The sequence below is a fragment of the Aquarana catesbeiana genome, linkage group LG06 (assembly GCF_042186555.1).
Source record: "Aquarana catesbeiana isolate 2022-GZ linkage group LG06, ASM4218655v1, whole genome shotgun sequence".
Lineage (NCBI taxonomy): Eukaryota > Metazoa > Chordata > Amphibia > Anura > Ranidae > Aquarana > Aquarana catesbeiana.
The window spans coordinates 103,055,319-103,080,533 of record NC_133329.1 but is presented as its reverse complement, the minus strand read 5'-3'; the positions used below and the strand labels follow the sequence as shown (position 1 = coordinate 103,080,533).

Below are 25,215 nucleotides of genomic sequence, written 5' to 3'. Positions count from 1 at the left end.
ATTAAAACCAGCCATGATTCTATGACCCCATTAGACTGCGGGTGATACACAGAGGAGAAAGCAAGCTGAATTTCCAACTGTGCACAAAAGGCTCGCCAGAACCGGGACACAAACTAACTACCCCTGTCCGAGACGATCACCTTGGGTAGCCCATGTAAGCGAAAAATTTCCTGAGCAAAAATGTAAGCCAGTTCCTATGAAGTGGGCAACTTCTTAAGTGGAACACAATGAGACATTTTTGAGAACTCATCAACCACCATAAGGATAACTGTGTTGCCCTGGGAGTTGGGTAACTCCACAATGAAATCCATAGACAGGTGGGTCCAGGGCCTCTTTCCATTGGGTATGGGTTGAGGCCCACTGGAAGGTGTCGTGAAGTCTTACTCTGAGCACACACGGAACAAGAAGCTACGAAGACCGTTACATCAGCACGTAGACTAGGCCACCAGAATTGTTGGAAAATGGTCCAAAAGAGTTGATTCCTCCCAGGGTGGCCAGCAGCCTTGGGAGAATGGTAAGCCTGGAGCACAGTAGTACGGAGACTCTCTGGGACAAAGCAGCAGTCACAAGGTTTCTCAGGAGGAGCATGGATTTTGTCACCCAAAAGAGAAGTGAGACTGGTGCGAACCATAGCCAGAATACGATCAGGAGGAATCACAGGAATAGGAACCGACTCCATCTTGAAAGTGAAGGAAAATTGTTGGCGTCAGCCCTTACATTCTTAGTACCGGGTAAGAATGAGACAATGTAATTGAAACTTGACAAGAAAAGAGCCCATCGTGCCCTTCTGGGAGAGAGGTGTTTAGCCTCAGACAAGAATGTGAGATTCTTATGGTCAGTAAGAAAGAGAAAGGCACAATGGTACCTTTGAGGAGATGTCTCCATTCTTTAAAATGATCGCTAACAGCTCTCTGTCCCCAATCTCGTAATTGTACTCCGCAGGTGACAATTTCTTGAAAAAGTTGCCACAAGGATGCATAGAGCTCTCAAAAGGTAGGACGTTGAGACCGAAGGGCGCCAACTCCAGTCTGAGAAGCATCAACCTCAAGGATAAAAGGTAACGTAGGATCAGGATGTGCCAACACAGGAGCAGAAACAAAGGCAGCCTTGAGACTCTCAAAGGCCCTAAAGAGGAAGTAAACCCTGATGGGTTTTACTTCCTCTTTTGCTCCCTGCAAAGCCTGCAAAATAAAAGCATAATGGGCTAGTATGCATCGCATACTAGCCCATTATGTGACACTTACCTGCAAACAAATCCATCGCTGTCCCCTGTGCAGGCTGCATCCATCTTCACCCCTCATCCTTCGGGGGGCCGCGGACTCCGGCTCTGTGACTGGCCAGAGCAGCGTGACATCAAGCACGGCACACGCTGGGGAAAGACGGTGGTCCGTCTCTTCACAGCGCATGCGTCGATGACGACATTGGTGGACTACAAGTGAAATCTCTCCTAAACGGCACATGTTTAGGAGATATTTCCGCTACCTATAGGTAAGCCTTAATCTAAGCTTACCTATAGATAAATCTTACACAAAAGGGTTTACAACCACTTTAATGGAACCCGGAGACCAACTCTGTGGGTTACCGTCCTTTCTGGTCACATCAGTCTGGGGCTTGACAGAGACGAGAAGTTACAAATAAACTTCTGATAATAGTTGGCAAAGCCAAGAAAATGCTGCAGAGGACGTAATCCCATGGGTTGGGGCCACCGTAGGACTGCTGGAAGTTTCTCTGGGTCGATCGAAAAACCAGCAGTGAAAATGACATAACCCAGGAATTTAACCTGTTCACGATGGAAGTCGCACTTCTCCAATTTACAATAGAGATTGTTCTCTCTTAGTTTATTAAGCACGCGACAGACATCTGTGCAGTGGCTCTCCAGAGACTTGGAAAATATGAGGATATCCTTGAGATAAACCACCACACATAACTGCAACAAATCTCGGAGGACGTTGTTAATAAATTCCTGGAAAACTCCAGAGCGTACAAAGGCCAAATGGCATTACGAGGTACTCATAATGGCCTGTTCTGGTATTAAACGCAGTTTTCCACTCGTCACCCTCCTTAATCCTTACAAGATTGTATGCCCCTCTCAAATCAAGCTTTGTGAAAACCGTTGCTCCCCTGAGGCGGCCAAATAACTCCGTAATCAAAGGAAGCGGATAAGCATTCTTAATTGTGAAATGATTGAGACACCTATAATCAATACAAGGTCTCAGTTCACCACTCTTCTTCTTCACAAAGAAGAAACCAGCACCAGCAGGAGACAAGGATTTGTGGATGAAACTAAGGCTGCAACTAAGGACTATTGTCATAATCGATTAGTTGGCCGATTATTGTTTCGATTAATCGATTAATAACCTTAAAAAAAAGTGTGGTGTATAATTTAGTTAATATGTAAAGTTTTAAAAGAAGGCAATTTATTCTTAAATATCTCTATGCAGTGGTAAATATAAATAACCAACTATATGGTTAGGGAGCAAAATATCTAATCCATTCTGAGAATAACAGACAGAAGAGATATACTGTATATACTATTAGATGAGAGATATACTGTTTATACTATTAGAGGGGATATACTGTATATACTATTAGAGGAGAGATATACTGTATATACTAATAGAGTAGAGATATACTGTATATACTATTAGAGGAGATATACTGTATATACTATTAAAGGGTGAATCTGGTAAATATCATCAGACTCAGAGATCTATTTTTTATTTAAAAAAAACAAACAATGTCTTCCCCGACAAATGACATAAAATGTCATTTTAAGAACGTTCGTTCGATTTTCTAATCGTAAGTGGGGTCAAATCGAATTGTCAAAGGATCAGCGGGAAAAGGTAGTTGAACTGTATAAAACAGGAAAGGGATATAAAAAGATATCAAAGGAATTGAGAATGCCAATCAGAAGTGTTCAAACTCTAATCAAGAAGTGGAAAATGAGGGGTTCTGTTGAAACCAAACCACGGTCAGGTAGACCAACTAAATGTATTTATTTAATTTATTTACAGTAGAGATGATTTGCTCTTTTTGTACTATAAAGGGCTCATTTTAGTTTTTTTTTAACCCCATTATGTTACTGGCCAATTAATCGATTATGAAAATAGTAATCGATTAATTTCATAATCGATTAGCTGTCGATTAATCGATTAGTTGTTTCAGCACTAGATGAAAACTCAAGAAAGTGCATGTGCAACATACTATTCTGTGGCCTTATCCTCCAAGACCAACAAAGGGTAAACCCAGCCACGAGGGGGTATGGCACCAGGTTGAAGGTCAATTGCGCAATCATTTGACCGGTGTGGAGGCAAACTACCGGGCTTGACCTTTGTCAAAGACATTGTTAAAATCGCGGTACTCCTCTGGCAGGGAGGAGAGTGAAGAGGTGCACAGGACTTTAGCTACCTTCTGTAAGCATGTCTTACTACATTGTGGCGACCAGGAGAGAACCTCAGCACGGAGCCAATCAAAAGAGGAGTTGTGCCTCTGTAACTAAGGATAACCAGTAAACAGCGGAAACTTAGGTGAGGAAATAACTTGGAATTGGGTTATCTCATGGTGAAGAGCCCCTACGGCCATGGACAATGGAACAGTCTCATGAGTCACATGGGCAGGCTGTAGAGATCTTCCTTCAAGAGCTTCAATGGCAAGTGGAGTGTCACGCAGCTGCAGTGGAATCGAGTTCTTCGATATAAAGGCAGCATCAATGAACAGGCCTGCAGCCCCAGAGTCGATTAGAGCCTGTATTTCGGCGGACGACTCAGCCAAAGAAAGGGTAAAAGGAACCAGGGACTTATCCTTCTGGATAACTGGGGATGAAACAACGCCACCTAAGGTCTGTCCATGACAGGACCTCAAGGTTCGGGCACTCCCTGGACGGGTAGGACAAGACTTTAAAAAGTGTAGTGCCTGGCCACAATAAAGGCACAATCTCTCCCTCCTTCTAAGGACTCACTCAGCCGCAGAGAGGCGTGTGAAGCCCAAGTGCATGGGTTCACCTTCACTGACAGACTCGGTACCAGGAGGCATGGGATGTGAGGGAGGCAAGGGTGGGACTGCAAAGCTCCGAGCCAAAAGGTACAGGAGGCTTCCGCAAGCACTCCTTAAAGGAAGGCCTCTCTCTGAGTCTGGGGTCAATAAGCATGGAAAACAAGATCAACCTCTCCAGCTCAATGGGTATGTCTTGGGCTGCTATCTCATCTTTGATGTTATCCGAGAGACCGTAAGAAAAAGCAGCCACGAGGGCCTCATTGTTTCACGTAACCTCTGCTGCCAGGGTACGGAAATCAATGGCGTAATCGGCAACAGTTCTCGTACCCTGTTTGATGGACATGAGGCTTTTGTTAGCAGAAATGAAGCATGCGGGAACGTCAAATACCCTTTTAAAGGAAGCCACAAATTTTGGGTAACTCAAGACAATGAGTTTTTGCATCTCCCATAGAGGATTTGCTAGGCCTCTCTCAGAAAGCAAAGATATCATGAAACCTACTTTGCTTCTGTCCATGGGAAACGCCCGGGGCAGCATCTCAAAGTATATCTCAACTTGGTTGAGAAACCCTCTGCATTGAAATGGATCGCCCCCAAATCGCTGGAGAAGCGGGCAAAAGCAGGGTCGGCCTGCAACACAGGTTCTACCAGAGCGGCCACAGTGGGAGATTCCAGGTGAGCCATGCGACCCCGGAGCCTCTGTAATGCAATGGCAAACTAATCCATGCAGTGATCCTGGTCATCCAATCTGGAAAAAACATTACCAACATGTGGATTAACTGCATCTTCTGAATTCATGGCCTTCACCTACTGTCAGAAATCATGAATCAAACCGAGACAGAAGTACAGTTAAATCACACTTGTTTAATAATAATAAAAACGGTAAACAGAGTAAACATGGTTAAAACATAGCCAGAGTTCAGGAACCGGAATGGATAGTCAGACAAGCCAAAACGTCAGGGAGCCAGAGATCAGCGTAGTAGAACAGCAAGCAGGATCTGGAGCCAGAAGGAACGTCAGCCAAGCAACAGGAACACAGGAGAGCGCCTCTAGAGATGTGACCAAGGCGAAGGCAGAGATCATCTGGGCTGGACGGCTTAAGTAAAAAAGCAAAAATATGAATGCAATATATACACTGGGGGGAGAACCTCTGGGGGAATCTAGGATGGAAAAGGACCTGGGGGTCCTAGTAGATGATAGGCTCAGCAATGGCAGGCAATGCCAAGCTGCTGCTAACAAAGCAAACAGAATATTGGCATGCATTAAAAAGGGGATCAACTCCAGAGATAAAACGATAATTCTCCCACTCTACAAGGCTCTGGTCCGGCCGCACCTGGAGTATGCTGTCCAGTTCTGGGCACCAGTCCTCAGGAAGGATGTACTGGAATTGGAGAGAGTACAGAGAAGGGCAAAGCTAATAAAGGGTCTGGAGGATATTAGTTATGAGGAAAGGTTGCGAGCACTGAACTTATTCTCCCTGGAGAAGAGATGCTTGAGAGGGGATATGATTTCAATATACAAATACCATACTGGTGACCCCACAATAGGGATAAAACTTTTTCGCAGAAGAGAGTTTAACAAGACTCGTGGCCACTCATTAAAATTAGAAGAAAAGAGGTTTAACCTTAAACTACGTAGAGGGTTCTTTACTGTAAGAGCGGCAAGGATGTGGAATTCCCTTCCACAGGCAGTGGTCTCAGCGGGGAGCATTGATAGCTTCAAGAAACTATTAGATAAGCACCTGAATGACCGCAACATACAGGGATATATAATGTAATACTGACACATAATCACACACATAGGTTGGACTTGTGTCTTTTTTCAACCTCACCTACTATGTAACTATGTAAGTAAGCAGGACTGACAAGCAGGATATCATCAACCGGTGAGTCATTGTGGAGCGATAGGAGCTGGAAATTAGCTAAGCGGCCAGCTCAGAGAAGGAAGGGCTAAGCCCAGCCCTGACAGAGCTATATAAAAATTTTGTTTGAACAACGTTAAAGAAGCTATATTTGAACATGATCCAGAAACACTGCCGTCTTCTCTGGGCCAAAGCTCATTTAACCACTTGACCTCTGGAAGGTTTTACCCCCTTCATGACCAGGCCATTTTTTGCTATTCAGTACTGTATTACTTTATGATTCAATTAATATGATAAATATGGAGCCAACAAAAAATTGTGGTGAAACAAAAATAAAAAAAGCTGCCCCTTTAGGCCCCTTTCACACTTGTGCGACTTGGGACTGCAAAGTCGCATGACAAGTCATACTCCATGATTTCCAATGAGTACCATTCATATCTGTGCGACTTCAAAGTAGTCCCTGCACTACTTTGGTCCGGCTTTGATGCTACATGAGACCTTTAAGATTACACAGGCATTGCTTAAAAGTCGCGTCAAAATCGCATGGCTTTCAGGTCGCACAAATGTGAAAGGGGCCTTAAGTGAATAAACCACTTTCAATGTTCAAAACAATATCAAAAGAAAGGCGCTATTGTGCAACTGTTAAAACAAAATATCACATACTGCAATATATCTAAATGTCCATATGAAGAATTTTTTTCAAAGAATATATCAATCTTTACCGTGTGTCAACGAAAATCTTCTTATCAAAGTCCTCCAAACACCGTGCTCAGAAGTGAATAGTGCTCCAATATAAACTCATACGTGCTCCACCACAGCGTGTAACAGATGTACACTCACCAGACATCAAACTTTAGCAAGCCTTAAGACACTGGGTTTAGAACTAATATTTCTCACAGATCACTTCTAGCCATATGGTAACAGCTAACAGATAATTCTTCTGGCATCCTTCTCCGTGGTTTATCAAGTATCCAGAAAAATGGATAACAGCCGTAATAGTGCAATACGTTTATTTACCCATAATACGAATTAAAACCAAAAAAAAAAAAAAAAATAAACTCACATTTTTCGGGGCTACCGTCAGCACCAACATAAACAGCCTTAAGCAGGGCTAGCAGAAGCCACTCCTCCGAGAGTCAGCATGCTTTCCAGCACTAGGAAATGCCCACAAGAAACCCGACAGGAAGTGACGATGATAGCGGCAGCCGCCTAGCCTCAATGCATTTGCTAAGTAAGTGTCTTCAGGAGCTATTTATTGTTTTGCACTGTTACTTTAACTGGCAATTGCTCGGTCATGCAACACTGTACCTAAATTAAATTTATATCATTCTTTTTTTCACACAAATAGAGCTTTCTTTTGGTGGTATTTAATCACCACTGAGTTTCTCATTGTTTGCTATATAAATGAAAAAATACCTGAAAATTAAGAAAGTTTCTGTTGTGGGGTGTGACTTGAGGTCCATGACAGCAGCTGCTTAGATCCACAGCTCCGGCTCTATCTTCTCCTCCTACAGGCATCCTGTGTCCAAAATTATCCCAAGAGGCACCAAACCCTTCCTAAGGACGGCGGGCATCCGTTACAGTCATGATGGTGAACAAATACGAACCACCTACGCCCCAGTCCACGGCGGAACTAGCTAAGTACTGGAGGCAAGATGCCGCTGATCCCTCAGCCATGCATGAAGCTACGCTGCAGCCCTTCCTTCCCTCAGCACAGCTCTTGACACAAGGGGTGAGTGACTCTCTGCCTACAGCCTTCCGCACCCAGGCTGACCACCTAACACCTCTAGACTCCCCTACATGCTCAGCGGAATGCAATTCACCAGGCCCCTCTCCAGATGAACCTGCCCTGACTGAAATCATGCTGGCTATAAAAGACTAAGTCCTCCCTCACAGTTCAAATGGAAAGCATCCATATTCATTTCTCCTTACTGAATCAGCATATACAAAACCGGAAATCGGAAATGACGGGGGGTGAGGGTGTAAGAATGTATGAGCTCCCTAGAAGACGCAGTGCAACCCTTAGCTGCTACAGTACCCACGGCTACAGATGAGCTGGTGACCCTCAGAGCCAAGTTGGATGACTTAGAGAACTGTTCTCGCAGGAACAACCTCCGTTTTGTAGGGTTCCCAGAATGCTCTGAAGGAACACGCCCTGAACGATTCCTCCATTCATGGCTGCAGGATGTTTTTGGGGCGGAGGTGCTATCCCATGCCTTTGAGATTGAACGTGCACACCGTACGTCCCCCTCCCTCAGGGGCCCCTCCAAGGTCCCCGATTGCAAAAATCCTCAATTTTCATGACAAAGTTGCTATCCTGTGTCTTGCCAGAGAAAAAGGGCCGCTCAAGTTTAATGGCAACAATATCTCCATATACCCTGACTTCTCAGCTGAAGTCCAACGCAGCGCATATCCTTTGTGATGGTGAAAGACCGACTTCACGCTGAAGGCCTCCCCTATGGGATGCTCTTCCCTGCTAAGAAAAAAGATCATCTATGAGGGTAAAGATCACTTCTGCTCCTGTCCTAAAGAAGCCATGGCCTGGCTGGATGCTCGCTTTGGAAAACAACCCAGACAACGCTGAAATTGATGCTGCTTTCTGATGTTCCTCTAATTATCCCTACCTTTCTGCTTATCCTACCTGTTGTTTCCTGGAACACCTACAGGATTTCTCCATCCTCTGCTTTGCACCTACACTCATGCTGCTGTGGTTATTCAGTGAACTGTGCTTTTCCTACCCTTTTCCACTAGTTGCTCTACATTGCCCCTGCTGCAGGCCTGGCAGATGCCTTAGCCAGTTCCACCACTTGATCTTCCTAACGTTTGCACCTATTGTGCCTCTCATGACTGCTACTGTTTATGCCTTAGATTACAGGTGAATCCTATATCCTGCAAGATGGACGCACGCACCTTTCTCAAGAGCCTCACTGGACCGGCTACCTCTCCTGTACCAGTAGGTGGCGAGGACACAGGTTTTCCTGTTCCCTCACTTGACTGTTGTTGTTTTTTTTTTTTCCTGTTCAGTGAACCAAAGCTCGCTGTGTTTGGGATGGTTGAGCAGGGCGGGGGGGGGGGGGGGGGGATGGAGGGGGGGTTTGTTTTTTCCTATGGTCCCTTCTCACGCTTTGGTTGCTGAGAATGACTGGACCTTCAGGTTTTTTTCTGTTGTTCTTTATGCTCCTATGGATGCTCCTCCTTTGATGCTACTGCACTTTTACTCCAGATTCTACTGCTATAGGCAATGTCATATATGTCATATTGCATTTTTTTGTGACCCTCCCTAAGCTACTATGTTGGATATAGTCGCCTATGGCTAAAGCGTTAAAACTGATTTCTTGGAATGTTAGGGGTCTGAACTCACCTCAAAAGCGGTCCCTGGTATTCTCCTATCTTAAAAATATAAACCCCATATTATTCATCTTCAAGAGACCCACCTCACCAATACCACGCTGCAGACCCTTAAACGTGCTTGGCTAGCTACACAGTACCACGCCACCAACACTAACTACTCCAGCGGGGTCTCTATCTTACTAGCGAAGTCCCTCCTGGCAGAAATTCTGCTGGTAAAGACAGACCCTGACGGGAGATTCATTGTCATTACTATCTGTGTTGTCTCCCCAGTTTTTACATTAGTAAAGGTATATGTTCTTCCTCCATTCTCCCCAGATTTACTCCCCAGATTTACTCCTACTTGTCCCTTTTATTACTATCCAGATCCCCTTGTCCCCTACTGTTTGTAGGGGACTTTAATGCTGTACTTGACCCTGCCATAGACCGCTGGAGTGGTGGGGGCAGGCCCTATCCCTCATTTATTGACTGTACTCAAGTGTATGGCATTACTGAGATATGGCGATGGAAGCACCGAGATGAGCGTCACTTCTCCTGCCACTCTGTCTCCTTCCACACCATGTCTCGTATTGATCTGGCATTTACCCCTGCCGATATGCTTCCTATTATTCAGGCAGTTTCAGCCAGGGGATATCTGACCATGCCCCTCTTTCTGTGGATCTCCTCCTCCTGCTGAGCGCAGGCCCTCACATTTGGCTGTTAAACTCCCATTGGCTGGAGGATGAGATTGTACAGAATGAATGCCAGAAAGGTATTGCGGACTACTAGCGTGTGAATTGTATTCATGCGGAAAAGATCTGGACAGCCGCACACTGAGATGGATGAAATAAAATCTTCTTTATTCAAAACACGGAATAATACAGAACATGACACCGCTGGAGCAATATAGCTTAACCGCTGACGCGCTTCACGCTCTGGCTGAGCGCTTACTCATAGCTCAACTAGCGTGTGAATTAGGGAACTGTTGGGTCCTCCACTGCCTGGGAGGCCTCCAAGTCTGTGCTGAGGTGCGCCTTTATGTCCATTACTGGCATTTTGCGCAAAAATACCCAACAGCGAACGGAGGAACTAGAAAATGCGATGATGGTTGCAGAGGCGGACTATGCTCAGAACCCTAGTACAGATAAGAAAACCTCATGGCTACACAGCCGTAGGGAGTATGAGCTCCGCTTGCTGGACCTTACTAAAAAACGTATGCTCTATGTTACCCAGAAGATGTTTAAACATGGCAATAAGGCCACCTACTCGCCTACCTAACCAGATCTGACCGCACCCCTATATTAATTCCTAGGATCCTGACCTCCCAGGATAAAATTAGTGGCGTCCCTCAGGATATAACAGATGCCTTCTTATCTTTCTACCGCGACCTTTATACTACTAGGGCCCACTACTCTGAGACCCAACTGGAATATTTAACCCAAAGAGCACTTCCCCAATTGTCGGACCAAGACCGTGATGATCTAGACGAATCTCTCTGTAGAAGAGCTCTCCCTTGCAATTTCGCAGCTACCGGCTCATAAGATGCCAGGCTTGGATGGTTTTCCAGCTGAATAGTATACACACTTTCGGTACCTCCTAGGTCCTATTCTACTCAATACATATAATGAGGCCTTGAAAGACTGAGTACTTTCTCCCTCTATGAGAGAGGCATTAACTATTTTGATACTAAAACCTCGGAAAGGTCATCTTAAATGCGACTCCTATTGGCCGATATCCCTCATTAATGTAGATGTCAAAATCTTGGCCAAGGTACTGGCCAATTGTTTGAATAAAGTAGTTGCGAAATTAGTCGGGAGTGACCAGGGAGGCTTTATACCAGGCTGCTCAACCAGAATGAATATTCATAGACTATTTCACAACCTGACTTACCCACATGACTGCTCGCCTACCCATGTTGTTGTGTCACTAGACACTTGCAAAGCTTTCGACAGTGTGGAGTGGCCTTATTTGTTTCGGGTGTTACAACTATACGGGTTCAGCCCCAGACTAAAAGCATGGATATGTCTCCTCTATACCTTACCACTAGCCTGCATACGGATTAATTCTCATGTCACTGAGACCTTCCCAATTACCAGAGGTACCAGGCAGAGGTGTCCTTTATCACTCCTCCCATTTGCTCTGGCTATGGAGCCCCTTGGTGTTTGGATCCGTAGCTCTCCATTAATTAAAGGCCTTCCCATAAATAGTATAGAGGAGCGAGCGAATCTCCCTATATTCAGATGATACCCTAGTCTACCTAGCAGATACCCACGACTCCCTCACCAACCTCTTAGCTGAAATGAATACATTTAGTGACTATTCTGGATTCCAAGTGAACTGGGATAAATCAATCCTCTTCCCCTAGACCAAGCTGCTATACCTGTGATTCAATCAGACTCTAGGTGCCACCTCCTTCAGATACTTAGGAGTCACAATTCATTTACCAGTATACCTATACGTAACCAATAACCTATGCCCCTTACTGTCCCTTACTGCTCCAACTACAAACACAAACCAAACAGTGGAAAGATTTGCCCCTGGATCTCATGGGAAGAGCCAATATCCTTAAGATGATTTACTTACCTAAACTACTAAATGTCATGGCTAATTCCCCTTGTAAAATTCCCAAATCCATTTTTAAAAGTATCGACTCTATTTGCATTGCGTTCCTCTGGAACAGAACACCCCTAGCGTTGCACTAGAAACACTACGCCTCCCATCACACCTGGCTGGCTTGGCCTTCCCCAACTTCTACCTTTACTATCCGGCATCCCCGCTGGGTAATGTTCATGACTGGCTTCACCCCAACACTAACAATGCCTGCACCACTACTGAAGGAGCTATAGTCTCCTCATTTGAAACACTCCATAACATTTAAAAGTTGAGTGTATGTAGGGTTGGATGGAGCTGCCCGTCACCTGAAGAGTGATCCTGTACAGTGAATCACTCTTCCCAGGTAAGTATGCAATAGGTGGTTTATAATTGCTACAGGTGGCTTTTCGTCACCTGAAGAGTGATTCTCTTGAGTGAATCACTCTTCCCGGTGACTATGCAATGAGAGTGCGGTAGGTACCTGAAGGGTGATTCCCAAATGGGTCACGCTTCTTAAATGGGTAATGTATGTTTCCCCAATAGTGAGAAAAATGTCATAGGGAGGTGTGCTCACCTTGTAACCTATATTGGGAACCGGTAAACCGCTCATTTTAGCGGCGGTTTACCGCTGTTTAAGCGCCTCTTTTCGGCCGCTAGCAGGGCACTTTTAACCCCGTTAGCGCCCGAAAAAGGGGTTAAAAGCGCCCGTGTTGCGGTGCTTCCGAAGCGCTTTTTAGGCACTTTGGAAGCTCTGGCCATTCATTTCAATGGGCGGGGCATTTTGGGAGCGCTGTATACAGCAGTCCCAAACCGCCCCAAAGATGCTGCTTGCAGGACTTTTCCTAACGTCCCGCAGGCGCACCGCCCCAGTGTGAAAAATCACACTGAAATTAATGGGAGGTGGTTTTCAGGCACTTTAGAAGCGCTATTTCTAGCGCTAAAATGCCTGGAAACCGCCTCAGTGTGAAAGGGGTCTTAAAGTTAGCATATAGTTACTGCAATGCAAAGGAAGTTATATAATTAATTAATTGTATCCTGCAGTATTGTGAATATTTAACATATCTACATCATGAAAAATCCCAGTTTCTACAACAGTTTGCATTAAGCATAAAATAAAATATGTGAATATGAATTGGCTTAAACCTACATATAAAGCCCACAAAGATGTTCAAAAATGTATGCATTGATGTGCTTCAAAAGGATGCTTCTCTCCATGTGCATACTTTTAAAAGGACGGAGTATCCTCACATTGGTTGCAGAGGAGGGTTGTAAATGGTCTACCAGACAGAATGTGCCAGTTCTATCGCCAGACTACCTTACCATCTTTAGCAGACAAAAGAGCTCACCTGTACGGAGACCAGACAACATGTCTGAATTTGTGTACTTAACATTACAGTAATACCTCCAATGCAAAACGATCAGTAACTACTGTTTCCATCCATAAAGCAGCCTGTTAATGGTTTAACAGCACAAACACAAGAATGAAAACTGAAGGTGATGATCTTTTCCTATACTGTATTATCACAATCTGTATTTTATCACCTAAAACTGCCCCTTAAAAAATTAAAATAAACAAGGGATATACTAGCACTTCTTCTCATTAGAGGTCTACTAAAAGCTGCACTAATTGTCCACTTGACATACACAGCACAAGTATTTATTTAGAAGTCAAATGAATACTCTGATGGCATGAAAACCTGTTAAAAAAAATCTAGCATAATTCACAGAATCCAACTCTTTGTAGGGAGGAAAATATTTTTTGATTACCAATCAGTGTTGGCTGAAGCCATCAAAAGTGACATCTTCATAGCAGGTGCCTGTACGAAGCATGTTCAGTGCTGACAAGTGAGAAGACTGGGGTAGTGAAATGTTCAGTGTAGTTATACTGTATCAAGACCTAAGAATAAGTGACAGCTTAAGAGATGGGTGCTAAAAAATAAACACATCATAAGATTCTATAAGACCTGGTTCACACAGGGGCGACTTGTCAGGTGACTTAGCCGCCTGACAAGTCGTGCTCCATTCTGTACAATATAACTGTTGTGATAGGAGCAACTCAAGCCGCTCCGACTTAGAAAAAGGTTCCTGTACTACTTTGGGGCGACTTCAGAATGGCTTGCATTGACTTCTATACAGAAGTCGTTTTGCAATCCGCGCTGAAGTCGCGCTGTACGGGGCGGCTTCAGAATCAGGCGACTTTGAAGCCGCCCCTTTGTGAAACAGGTCTTAAGGTATAAGATAACAATTTGTGAACAACTGTCTTATTCTGATATGGTGTACCTAACAAAAAAAAACATTAACTTAAAGGAACAGTAAGCCTAAAGAAAGAACTGAACTTTAAAAAAAAAAAATTATTTGTAATAAATGGCATTTCTATTCAAATTTGTTTTTTGACAGATAAATGTGTAGACAGGCCTTTATGGTCCTCACCTCAAATCGCTCTTGCTCCACCCGATGATGATCCTCCAGCTGTTGTTCCAGAAAGCAGAGGTTACGAAACTTGTCCACATAAATCTCATACTGCTTTTGCAGCTCTTCCTCGAGCTTCTCGTACTCATCCATAAAGGCAGGCCTGTGTGGAAAGATACATCATGAAAACCAGAGGATTGGAGATCAAAGGACTGTGTGACCATGTACCAATGCTGCCCAAGGCACAGTGGGACTTATTAAATAAAAAAAAAAAAGGGACTTTCTAATCATGTGACCACTGTGGCCCATACACTTGGAGTGCCGCTCAAAGCACTGCAAAACTTCCCCCTGCTGTTGGAAGCACAGATCGGGTGCCGAAGTTCAAACAAGTTCATCCATGCTAGCTGGAACAGATCGGAAGACAGAAGGTGGAAAGGCTGCACACCTGAACCCAGCTATTTTATAGAGAAGTAACAATACAGATACAGCCTGAATTCCTCTTGGCTATGTCCCTCTAGCATAGCCAAGAGGAGTTCAGGCTGAAGCTGTATCTTTACCCCTCCATTTAGTGGTTGGGTTCCGGTCCACTGTGATTGGCTGTCACAGTAGTCACATGATCGGGAGCTTGTCCCACCAGGTTCTGATCATAACAAGAGACCCCAGAGCTTTCTATGATAGCTCGGGCACTGTGCGCTCACAGCACAAAAACCTTGGTTGTCCATGGCCGCATATGTGCTCCGACTGGGCATAAAAGCGTACCCACTTTGCCAGTAAACATATGCATTTGTTGGTGGCAACAGGTTAAATACACAGATCAGGAAAAAAAAAAAAAAAAGAGAGAAAAATCAGTAGTCCGTATTTACATGCTTGTTCTGGTCCATTTACTCTAAAAAGTACTGAAGCCAGGTGAGCATGACAGCCAAGCTTTTTCTGCAGAACCGGTCAGTAGTGATAATCACCATGTTTTTCTTGCTATAGGTTTCCTTTAATCACATTTACTTTCCCATCAAGAAGTCATATTAATACATAGAAAGGTTAGAAGCAGATAGTACATTTCTTTTCAAAAGAAAACCCCTTTGTAGGGGGTCTTGTTTACCTGACACTCTGTAGAGTCTGCAGTCTGGCCCGATTCCTCTCAAGTTCCTTCTTGCGCTTCTCAATTTTAGCCTCTAGGTTCTCTTCATCTGAAGTGCCATTATTCAGGAGGTCTCTCATTTTCTGACACTGCTCCTGAAACAAGTAAGGATAGCCCAGGGTGAGTGACTGGCCTCAGGTGATACACAGAAGTGAAACAAATCCTCCTACATTTGTTGTATCCGTTTATCTGCAGCCATTTGTCCTGTACATCCTTGTAAAATTCAGAGATGAAAATGTTTTTTCACAGACTCAAAAAGCAGAGGACGGGGAGCTGCAGCAGTTACAGACTGTACAACAGCTCTGAGAGCTGATTGGAGGGAAGGGACACACCCCTCTCCACACAGCACACAGAAACAGAGCTCAGGCTGTCAATCACAGGCTGTGTGCTGGAGATCCTTCCCCTGTCACCTTTTTAGCTCTTGGTGCAGAAAAACTTTTCAGAAGGGACTCATTCAGATAACAGAGGAACAAGACAGCAGAGAGAAATTACACTTTGCACACTGGAGAGAGGCAGGTAGACATTCTATGTGCTTTGTTCAGATTTAATGTCTGAGGTTTACAACCACTTTAAAGTGGTAATAAACCCCAAAACGTAATATATTGCAGTTTACCAATCATTTTAGACCTTTTTTCTCTGTTTCTCCTTGGGGATCTGGCCAGCAACACACCTGTTTTATACAGACACCACTCGGGATGTATGAGCACAGGGGGCTGATTTCGACAGTAGTATAGTCAGTCTGGAGGTGGAAGGGGGGGAGTGTTAGAAGTACCACCAGACTTAAATACACTATTGTTGCCATCACGGAGTCAAGTAATTTCATTCAGCCCAAGTTCACACTGGTGGGTGTGGAACACCGTATGTGATTCGCACAGGAATCGAAACGCATTCCTGTTCACTTCACATGCGATGCCTGTGTGGTGCAACTTGAGCCATATATTTTGTATGGCTCAAATTCCATCACATAAGCACCAAAATGGTGCAAGACCTTTCTTTTTTGCACACCTGAATCGCATTTCGTGCACCTGAATCGCATTGCACCCATGCGTTGTGATTCTGGCAATCGCACTGCATTTTGCGATCTGTTTCTGGGTGTCGTTAATCTAACATTGACCCCCCCAGCAGGTCGCATGGACGTCGTGTGATGTCTATGCAGTGCGATGCGTGGAAATGCAGCGCATCTTGTTCATTTCTGCTTCACATAAGTGTGAATCAGAGCTCAAAAGTCTCATCATTTTGTCTACACTTGCTTTTGAATGGAATCCCATACATATCAAACAGGTCTTGTTACAATTTTTCCCAGAAAAATATTCATCCTGCTCATTCTAATTGTGCTAATTTCTTAACAAAACTACTTGTGTGTACCCACTACTATTAAAGGCAAGAGAGGGGTCACAGCTCTGTGAAGTCAAAGAAGAGGTTCTCCAAGAATGACATTCATTTATTTCTACACATATAGGGGATCTGTTCACTGATGTACAGCCCTGGGCTCCACCAACATCTGCATGAAGTGTAGGCATCTGCCTGAAATTAGCATTGAAAAAAAAGGGTGATGCCACTGATATAATAGATGTTCAAAAGGTTGTGAACACCTGATCATCACACCTATAAGATCTTGTTGGACATTCCAATACAAAACCATTAGCATTCATAAGGTCTTGCCTCCCCTTCTTTGTAGCTATAACAGTCTGCGCTGTTCTGGCAAGGCTTTTCAAAAGATTTCCAAGTGATCCATTTTCCCACCTTATGTGATGCTCACATGAAGAAAATACTAAGCATTTGTCCAATAATTCATTACTGGCGATCAGCAACTCTAAAGAGCCCATCACTGAGATTCTATGACCACAGGATTAGTCTTTTGGTCATGCAACCATCACAAGGGGAGCCTAAGGCCCCTTTCACACTTGTACGACACGACACTCGTACGATTGTGGACCCGACTTTGCCCTGCGGCTTGAAGTCCGACATTCGCCGACTTCAATAAACAGGGATCCGACTTTGATCCCCGACAATACCAGGCAATATCGTGTATGAATCTTTAGGGGGAACTCCAAGCACAATGTAAAAAAAAAAAAAAAACGGCATGGGTTCCCCATCCAAGAGCATACCAGGCTATGGATTTTAAGGGGAACCCCCATGCCGAAAAAACTGCATGGGGGGGGTTCCCCCCAAAATCCATACCAGACCCTTATCCGAGCACACAGCCCGTCAAGGTCAGGAAAGGGGGTGGCGACGAGTGAGCGCCCCCACCTCCTGAACCGTACCAGGCCACATGCCCTCAACATGGGGGTGGATGCTTTGAGGCAGGGGGGCCCCCCACTCCAAAGCATCTTGTCCCCATGTTGATGAGGACAAGGGCCCCTTCCCGAAAACCCTGGGCTTTGGGTGTCGGAATCTCCGGGCAGGGAGCTTTTCGGAATCTGGAAGCCCCCTTTAACAAGGGGGCCCCCAAATCTCAGCCGTCCACCCTATGTGAATGAGTATTGGGTACATTGTACCCCTATCCATTCACCTAAAAAAAAAAAGTGTCAAAAATAAAACACAGTACACAGGTTTTTAAAGTAATTTATTAGGCAGCTCCGGGGTCTCCTCCGACTTCTTCTCCCCTCTCCGGGTCTTCTCCCTCTTCTGGCAACGTCTTCTGCCTCCTCCGCTAATGTCTTCTCCGCTGATGTCTTCTAGCCCTCTCCGGGTTCTTCTCCCTCTGTCCGCTGTCTTCTCGCTCTTTTGCCCGGTCTTCTTTGCTGTCTTCTCCCTCTGTTCTTCTTCCGATATTGACTTGACGATCTCTTCCGCTCTAATGCTGGGTGAGCGGTGTGCCACTACTTATATTGGCATGGAGCGGGGTCTCCGGAGGCCCGCCCCTTATGACGTCACTGCCCATAATGCCCCGGGTGGTGATGTCATAAGGGACGGGCCTCCGCTGACCCCACCCCATGTCAATATAAATAGTGGCACACCGCTCACCCAGCATTAGAGCGGGAGAGAGCGTCGAGTCAACATTGGAAGAAGAACAGAGGGAGAAGACAGCGGAAAAGACCGGCGGTAAAGAGCGAGAAGACAGCGGAGAAGACCCAGCAGAGACAGAAGACAATGGACAGAGGGAGAAGAACCGGAGAGGGCTAGAAGACCCAGAGAGGGAAGAAGAACCAGCAGAGGCAGAAGACATCAGCGGAGGAGGCAGAAGAGCCAGAGCGGGGAGAAGAAGTCGGAAGAGATGCCGGAGCTGCCATAATAATAAACTAATTTGAAAACCTGTGTACTGCGTTTTATTTTTGACACTTTTTTTTTTAGGTGAATGGGTAGGGGTACAATGTACCCCATACTCATTCACATAAGGTGGGGGGCCTGGATCTGGGGGGCCCCTTGTTAAAGGGGGATTCCAGATTCCGATAAGCCCCCTGCTCGCAGACCCCGACAACCAACAGCCGTTTGTTGTTTTGAAGAGGCTCTTGTCTTCATCAACATGGGGACAAGGTGCTTTGGGGTGCCCCCCCTCCCCAAAGCACCCACCCCCCCATGTTGAGGGCATGCGGCCTGGTATGGTTCAGGAGGGGGAGCGCTTGCTTGTCCCCATCCCCTTTCCTGACCTGCCAGGCTGTGCGCTCAGCTAAGGGTCTAGTATGGATTTTGGGGGGCGCCCCCACGCTGTTTTTTTTGGCGTGGGCAGTTTCCCTCAAAATTTATACCAGACTGAAGGGCCTGGTATGCTCTTCGAGGGGGAACCCATGCCGTTTTTTTAACATTTTGCATGGAGTTCCCCCTATAGATTCATACCAGACACAGTGCCCGGTATTGTCAGAGTGCAAAGTCGGATCCTTGTTCATTGAAGTCAGACACATGTCGGACTTCAAGTTGCAGGGCAAAGTCGAATCCAAAGTGGTACGACTGTTGTGTCTTTCTCTGGGAAAGATCTAGAAGAGGTTTCCAGCCTTCCTATTCCTGCTTATTAATCCATTTCAGCAAGATTATTACACATCTGAAAGGTACCATTTGAGTACAGGTTTTATTTAGGTCTCTAAAAGCTTTTTTTCCTTTCACTTTCTTTGTTTATATCCTGTAACTGTTCAGTCTCATCATCCTATTGTGTAGACAAGTATGCAAGGGGTCCAGTCAAAGGCATATAAACACGTTTGTTAACAATAATTTCAGTCTCTCTCATGGCCATGAGCATGTTTATTTTTCCATTAATCTGTGCATTTACAATGTTAGTCCTTCCACCAGTTCTAACACAATGGGTGTAAAGTGGGTATTCATGACACATGTCGGTACTTCATAAAGGGAGGATGTCATGCTTGACTGCTCTGGATAAAGAGAGAGGAGCGGAGACAGCTTTTAGCCGAATAGCTGCATAGTGCAGATTTGTTCCTACTGTTGCACAGCAAAGTGAAAAACTGCCAGGAACAAAGCGCCAAGTCAACCTGAAGGCAGAATTTAAATAAAACACAGCTTTAAATTTAGCGCTATAAAAATAATCCATTATAGGAAGAAAATAATAGGATTTTTAAACAGCTTACCTGTAAAATCCTTTTCTTTGAAGTAAATCACGGGACACAGAGCCATAATAGTTACTATGTGGGTTATAGGCCACCTTCAGGTTATGGACACTGGCACGCCAAGACAAAAAGTCCACTCCCTATATAACCCCTCCCACTACTGGGAGTATCTCAGTTTTGTAGCAAAGCAATACACGTGTATACCAAAAGAAGGGAGGGACCTCTGTGTCCCGTGATGTACTTCAAAGAAAAGGATTTTACAGGTAAGCTGTTTTAAAAATCCTATTTTCTTATCGTACATCACGGGACACAGAGCCATAATAGTTACTATGTGGGATGTCCCATAGCAATGCCAACTGAAGGGAGGGAGACACAACAAAAGTAGGACACTAAGAGACTAGAGGACTTATACTGCAGCCTGCAGTACTCTGTGCCCAAAGGCGATATCCTCATGACCTTTTACATCTATTTGATAGAATCTGGTAAATGTATGGACTGAAGACCAACTTGCGGCCTTGCAGATTTGAGCCATGGAGGCTTGGTCATGCACTGCCCAGGAAGCACTAACAGCCCTGGTGGAGTGCGCTTTAATATGAAATGGTGGAATTTTCCTCTTTAAACCATAAGCTTGAACAATCTGAGCGGTCACCTTCAAATAGACCTTGACTGCTTTCACCACATCAATAGAATGTAGTGACCTTTCTTCCACAGAAAGAGGTTCTGGAAAAAATGAAGGCAGAACAATATCCTGGTTTAAATGAAAACCTGACACTACCTTCGGAAGGAAATTAGGATCAGGACGCAATACAACCTTATCCTTATGAATAATCAAATATGACTCTTTACAAGAAAGAGCAGCCAACTCTGATACTCCTCTTGCAGAAGAAATGGCAACCAGAAAAACGAATGTCCTTGTCAAAAGGACCAAGGGAATATCTTGTATCGGCTCAAAAGGCTGTTTCTGTAATTCCGACAGGACTAAATTCAAGTCCCATTAGTTCAGGGGAGACCTAACCGGAGGATTAATCCGCATTACTCACTAAATAAAGCTACGAACCAGAGAGTGTGAAGCAAGTGGTCTTTGAAAAAACACCGATAAGGCTGACACCTGGCCTTTGATAGTACTCAAGGCCAGCTTAATTTCTAATCACATCTGTAGAAATTTAAGGATCCTACCTATGACATATTTCCTGGGGTGCCAACACCTGGATTCACACCAGGAGACTTATGCCTTCCAGATTCTATAATATATGACTCTGGAAGCCGGCTTCCTAGCATTAATCAAAGTAGAAACTACTTGAACCTGACAGCCCACGGTCTTTCAGAATGTGGGTCTCAATAGCCAAACCGTTAAATTTAGCGTTTGTAAGGTGGGATTGAATACCGGACCTTGCGAGAGAAGGTCTGGGCACGTTGGTAGGGTCCACAGGTCCCCTACCGCCATCTTTATGATCTCTGCATACCAAGATCTCCTGGGCCACATCGGGGCTAAAAGAATCACCTCCTTCTCTTCCTACTTGATCCTGCGAAGAAGGTGCGGAAGCAGCAGAACAGGAGGGAACACACAGAACAGTGAAAACTGATCCCACGAAAAAACTAAGGCATCTGTTCCGCATGCCAGCGGATCCTTTGTCCTTGACACAAAGTTGTCGATCTTTCTGTTGAACCTGGACGCAAACAGATCCAGGTCCGGAATTCCCCATCTTTGACATATTGACAGAAAGATGTCGGAGTGAAGAGACCATTCTCCCGGGAACAACTGTTGGTGACTCAAATAGTCTGCTTGCCAATTCTCTATTCCGGGAATGAAGACTGCCGATAGGCAAGGAATGTTGTCTTCTTGCCCAGGATAGGATATGATTCACCTCTCTCTGAGCCACACGACTCCTCGTGCCCCCTTGGTGATTGATATAGGCCGCTGTTGTGGCATTGTCAGATTGGACCCTGACCGGACAATTCCGTAATCTGAGCGTCCAGGCATCCATTTCTAGAATATTGATGGGCAGGGTCATTTCTGTTTTGGACCGTTTTCCTTGGACAGATGCATTTTCCAGGACTGCTCCCCAGCCCAGAAGGCTGGCATCTGTTGTCACCACCTTCCAAGTAACTGGTAGGAAGATTTCTGAAGATTCTTGGATATCAGCCACCAACTGAGGCTTTGACGCACTTTGGGGGATAAACGCATCGGGAAGTCTAGAGCTTGGATCTTTTTGTTCCAAGTTGACAGGATACTGCTTTGCAGCAGTCTCGAATGAAACTGTGCATAAGGAAGGGCCTCGAATGAATCTTTCCCAACAATCTTATGCAAAGTCGAATAGATGGATTCTGCTTTGCTTTGACCACCTGAATCAGTTCCCTTATGAAACTGAGCTTGGCCTGGGGTAAGAACACCCTCTTCTGGGCTGTATCTATGATCAAGCCCAAGTACTGCAATCTCCTTGATGGTTTTAAGGAAGATTTCTCTAGGTTGAGAATCCAACCTAGGTAATTCCAGATAGCTGACCGTGGTGACCAAAGTCTGGTTTAAGTGGGCTACCGACTGATCTATCAAGAGTAGATTGTCTAAATAAGCCAGAATCGTTATCCCCTGAGCCCTTAACCTGGCTAAAGGGGGGGGGGGGTAGAACCTTTGTAAACACTCGAGGTGCAGTAGCTAGACCGAAAGGCAGAGCTACAAACTGAAAATGAAGATTTTCTCGAAGCGTAGATATTTCTGGTGAGCAGGGAAAATAGGTACAAGTAGATAAGCATCCTTCATGTCAATTGACGCTAGCAGTTCACCTTGTAGAATGGAGACCACTGATCGGATTGACTCCATGCAAAAAGAGCGGATATTCAAAAACAGATTTAGATCTTTGAGATCCAAAATTGGTCTGACACCTCGTTTGGTTTTGGTACTGTGAAAAGGTTTGAATAGAACCCTAACCCTCGCTCTTCCATGGGGACTACTGATATCACTTTTTAAAACAAGAGATGATCCAAAGCCAAAAAGAGAGACTTCTTTTTTCCTGGGTCTCTGGGAACGTTTGATCTGAGAAAACGAGGAGACAGGGAACTCTTGGAACTCTAGTCTGTAACCTAGAGATATTGAGGAAGCCACCCATTTGTCTCGACACTGTTCCTGCCAGACCCTTGAGAACTGCAGAAGTCTTCCCCCTACTCGAACGAGCGGGGGCGCCCCTTCATAAGGAGGTTTTAGTATTTTGTTTAGCAGGCTTTCTATCCCAGGGCCTCTTTTGACCCTGGGGTTGACCCTGAGGTTTACCTCTTGAACTTGACGGTAGAGGCCGTCAAGACTGCCTAGAGGCAGACGCTCCTGGCACTGGAGAAGAAGCATGTTTAAAAGAAAAACGCTTAAACTTCTTAACTGGTAAAAGGGAACTTTTTCCATTAGAAATTCTTTGGATATATTTATCCAGATCGACTCCAAACAACCGTTCACCATGGAAAGGAAAACTAGCCAAGAGCTTTTTGCATTGCGCTTCGGCTGACCAATTTTTCAACCATGGAATTCTACGCACATGTACCAGCCCGAGCATAAGCCATGAGGCTTGGAGAATAGAATCTTTCATAGCGTCTACTGTAAAACATAACACCTCTGATATCCCGGCCAAATCTTGAGCCTGTTTATCAGGAATAATCTTGAGCACCTCTTTAAACTGGTCTTTTAAGGACTGACATACTCCAATCGCTGCCAGCACAGGCTGAACCACTGAACCTGCCAGAGAAATATTGTTTTTAAATAAGAATTCCAACTTCTTATCTGTTGGATCCTTCAGCATTTGAGCATTGTCTACAGGACAAGTCAAGCTCTTGTTTACAGAGGATATAGCAGCATCAATTGCTGGAATCCCCCATTTCTTATTAAACTCTTCCTCCTTAGGATAAAGTGTTGAAAACTTTTTTGGAGGAAAAAACTGTTTATCTGGGTGCTCAAAAACATTTTTTCAAAAAATTCTTCACATAACATTAGTACAAAAATATATTTAAAAAAATTGTTATCTGTGCAAATAGCTTTCGAGTGTATATCTCCAGTGATCTCAGAGAACGGATGCACTTAAAATTGTAGACATGAACATGTAAACATAAGCATTCAATATATCCTACGCGTTACGGAGTATCCCACACCCCTTCTTCAGGAGTGTAGGACACTCTGTAACACGTAGAATATATCGAATGCTTATGTTTGCATGTTCATGTCTACAATTTTAAGTGCATCTATTCTCTGAGATCACTGGAGATATCATACACTCGAAAGCTATTTGCACAGATAACATTTTTTTAAATATATATTTGTACTAATGTTATGTGATGAATTTTTTGAAATTTTTTTTTTTGATACATTGTTTAAATAAAATCTCTTTTTTATTATTTGATTTGTCTGACAATCTATGCCTTTAAAGTCCCACCCTCTCTGGGGGAAAACTCTGTACCCATCTAAGTTTGGGATGTTGGCTGATTAATAGCATATGAGTTTTCTTGATAGCTTTGTCAAAGCCTCACAAAATTATTTGGGAGGCTTTTATTTATCATCAGCTGCATGACAGTGCTCTGTAACCTGCTGTTAGACCTGAGCACTTTCAAGTTAGGAGTAGGGTCTGCCTTATACTGTACAATCAGAGACTTCGTATTTGCATAGCAAAGTGAAATCGGGCAGAGCTGTCAAAAGGGTGACTAGGTAAAAGCATGATCTGGCACCCTATAGTGCCGCTACCTAAAGGAGAGCTTAAAGCTCCCTATCCCCTGTGTACAATTTCCCCCACTAATTTTTTTTTTCTTACCTGGTTCCTGAATACCTATTTGCCCCTGGGATGTCATCCCTGGGGCTCAAAAAAATGTACTCAGCATCGGAGTTAGAATCCTAGAGGGCACCCCTATGTGAATGCCTTCTGACCTAGAAGAGCCATGGTAGCTCTATACCTCAAGTGAAATGGACATCGATTTCATTAGGAAGGAAGAGATGGGCGGTGACAACCTGAACCCTTCTCCGTAACCTATGCAAGCGTGCAGTCCTAGATGCCCAGGGTGACAATGTTGCAGTGATTTCACTTCAAGGGAAGCAGTTTTGTCACACTCCTAGTGGGAGTACCTCTCACTTGCTGGATCACATGCTCCCTTACCCAATCCCAGCAACTCTTACCACTGCACCTTAAGCACTTGCTGCCACTCTACCAGTGCACCCTTCGGTAGTCAGCCCATTTAATGAATGGCTGCACTTTTGCTATTTATTACATAAAGAAGCAAGATAAATGCAATTAAAAAACATGAAGCCTAATTTGAATTATATGCACTTTTAAAGTAATAAAGAACTAGATAATAAGCATTTGTTTGTTAAAGTGGTCCTAAAGCCTGAAGGTTTTTTTACCCTCATGCATTCTGTGCATGAAGGTAAAAAACCTTCAGTG

General features: G+C 44.5%; 1 protein-coding gene across 2 annotated transcripts in view; it reads right to left on the bottom strand.

Annotated features, from left to right (window-relative positions):
* The window catches only part of CLUAP1 (clusterin associated protein 1), a 238,531-nt gene that overhangs the window by 83,875 nt on the left and 129,441 nt on the right, over window positions 1-25,215 (bottom strand). For both annotated transcript variants that reach the window (XM_073636568.1, XM_073636569.1), the window contains exons 7-8: window positions 15,276-15,409; window positions 14,201-14,342 (exon numbers count right to left, since the gene is read on the bottom strand). In XM_073636568.1, coding sequence (XP_073492669.1) covers window positions 14,201-14,342; window positions 15,276-15,409 — 276 coding nt within the window. The remainder of the gene's footprint in view (window positions 1-14,200; window positions 14,343-15,275; window positions 15,410-25,215) is intronic.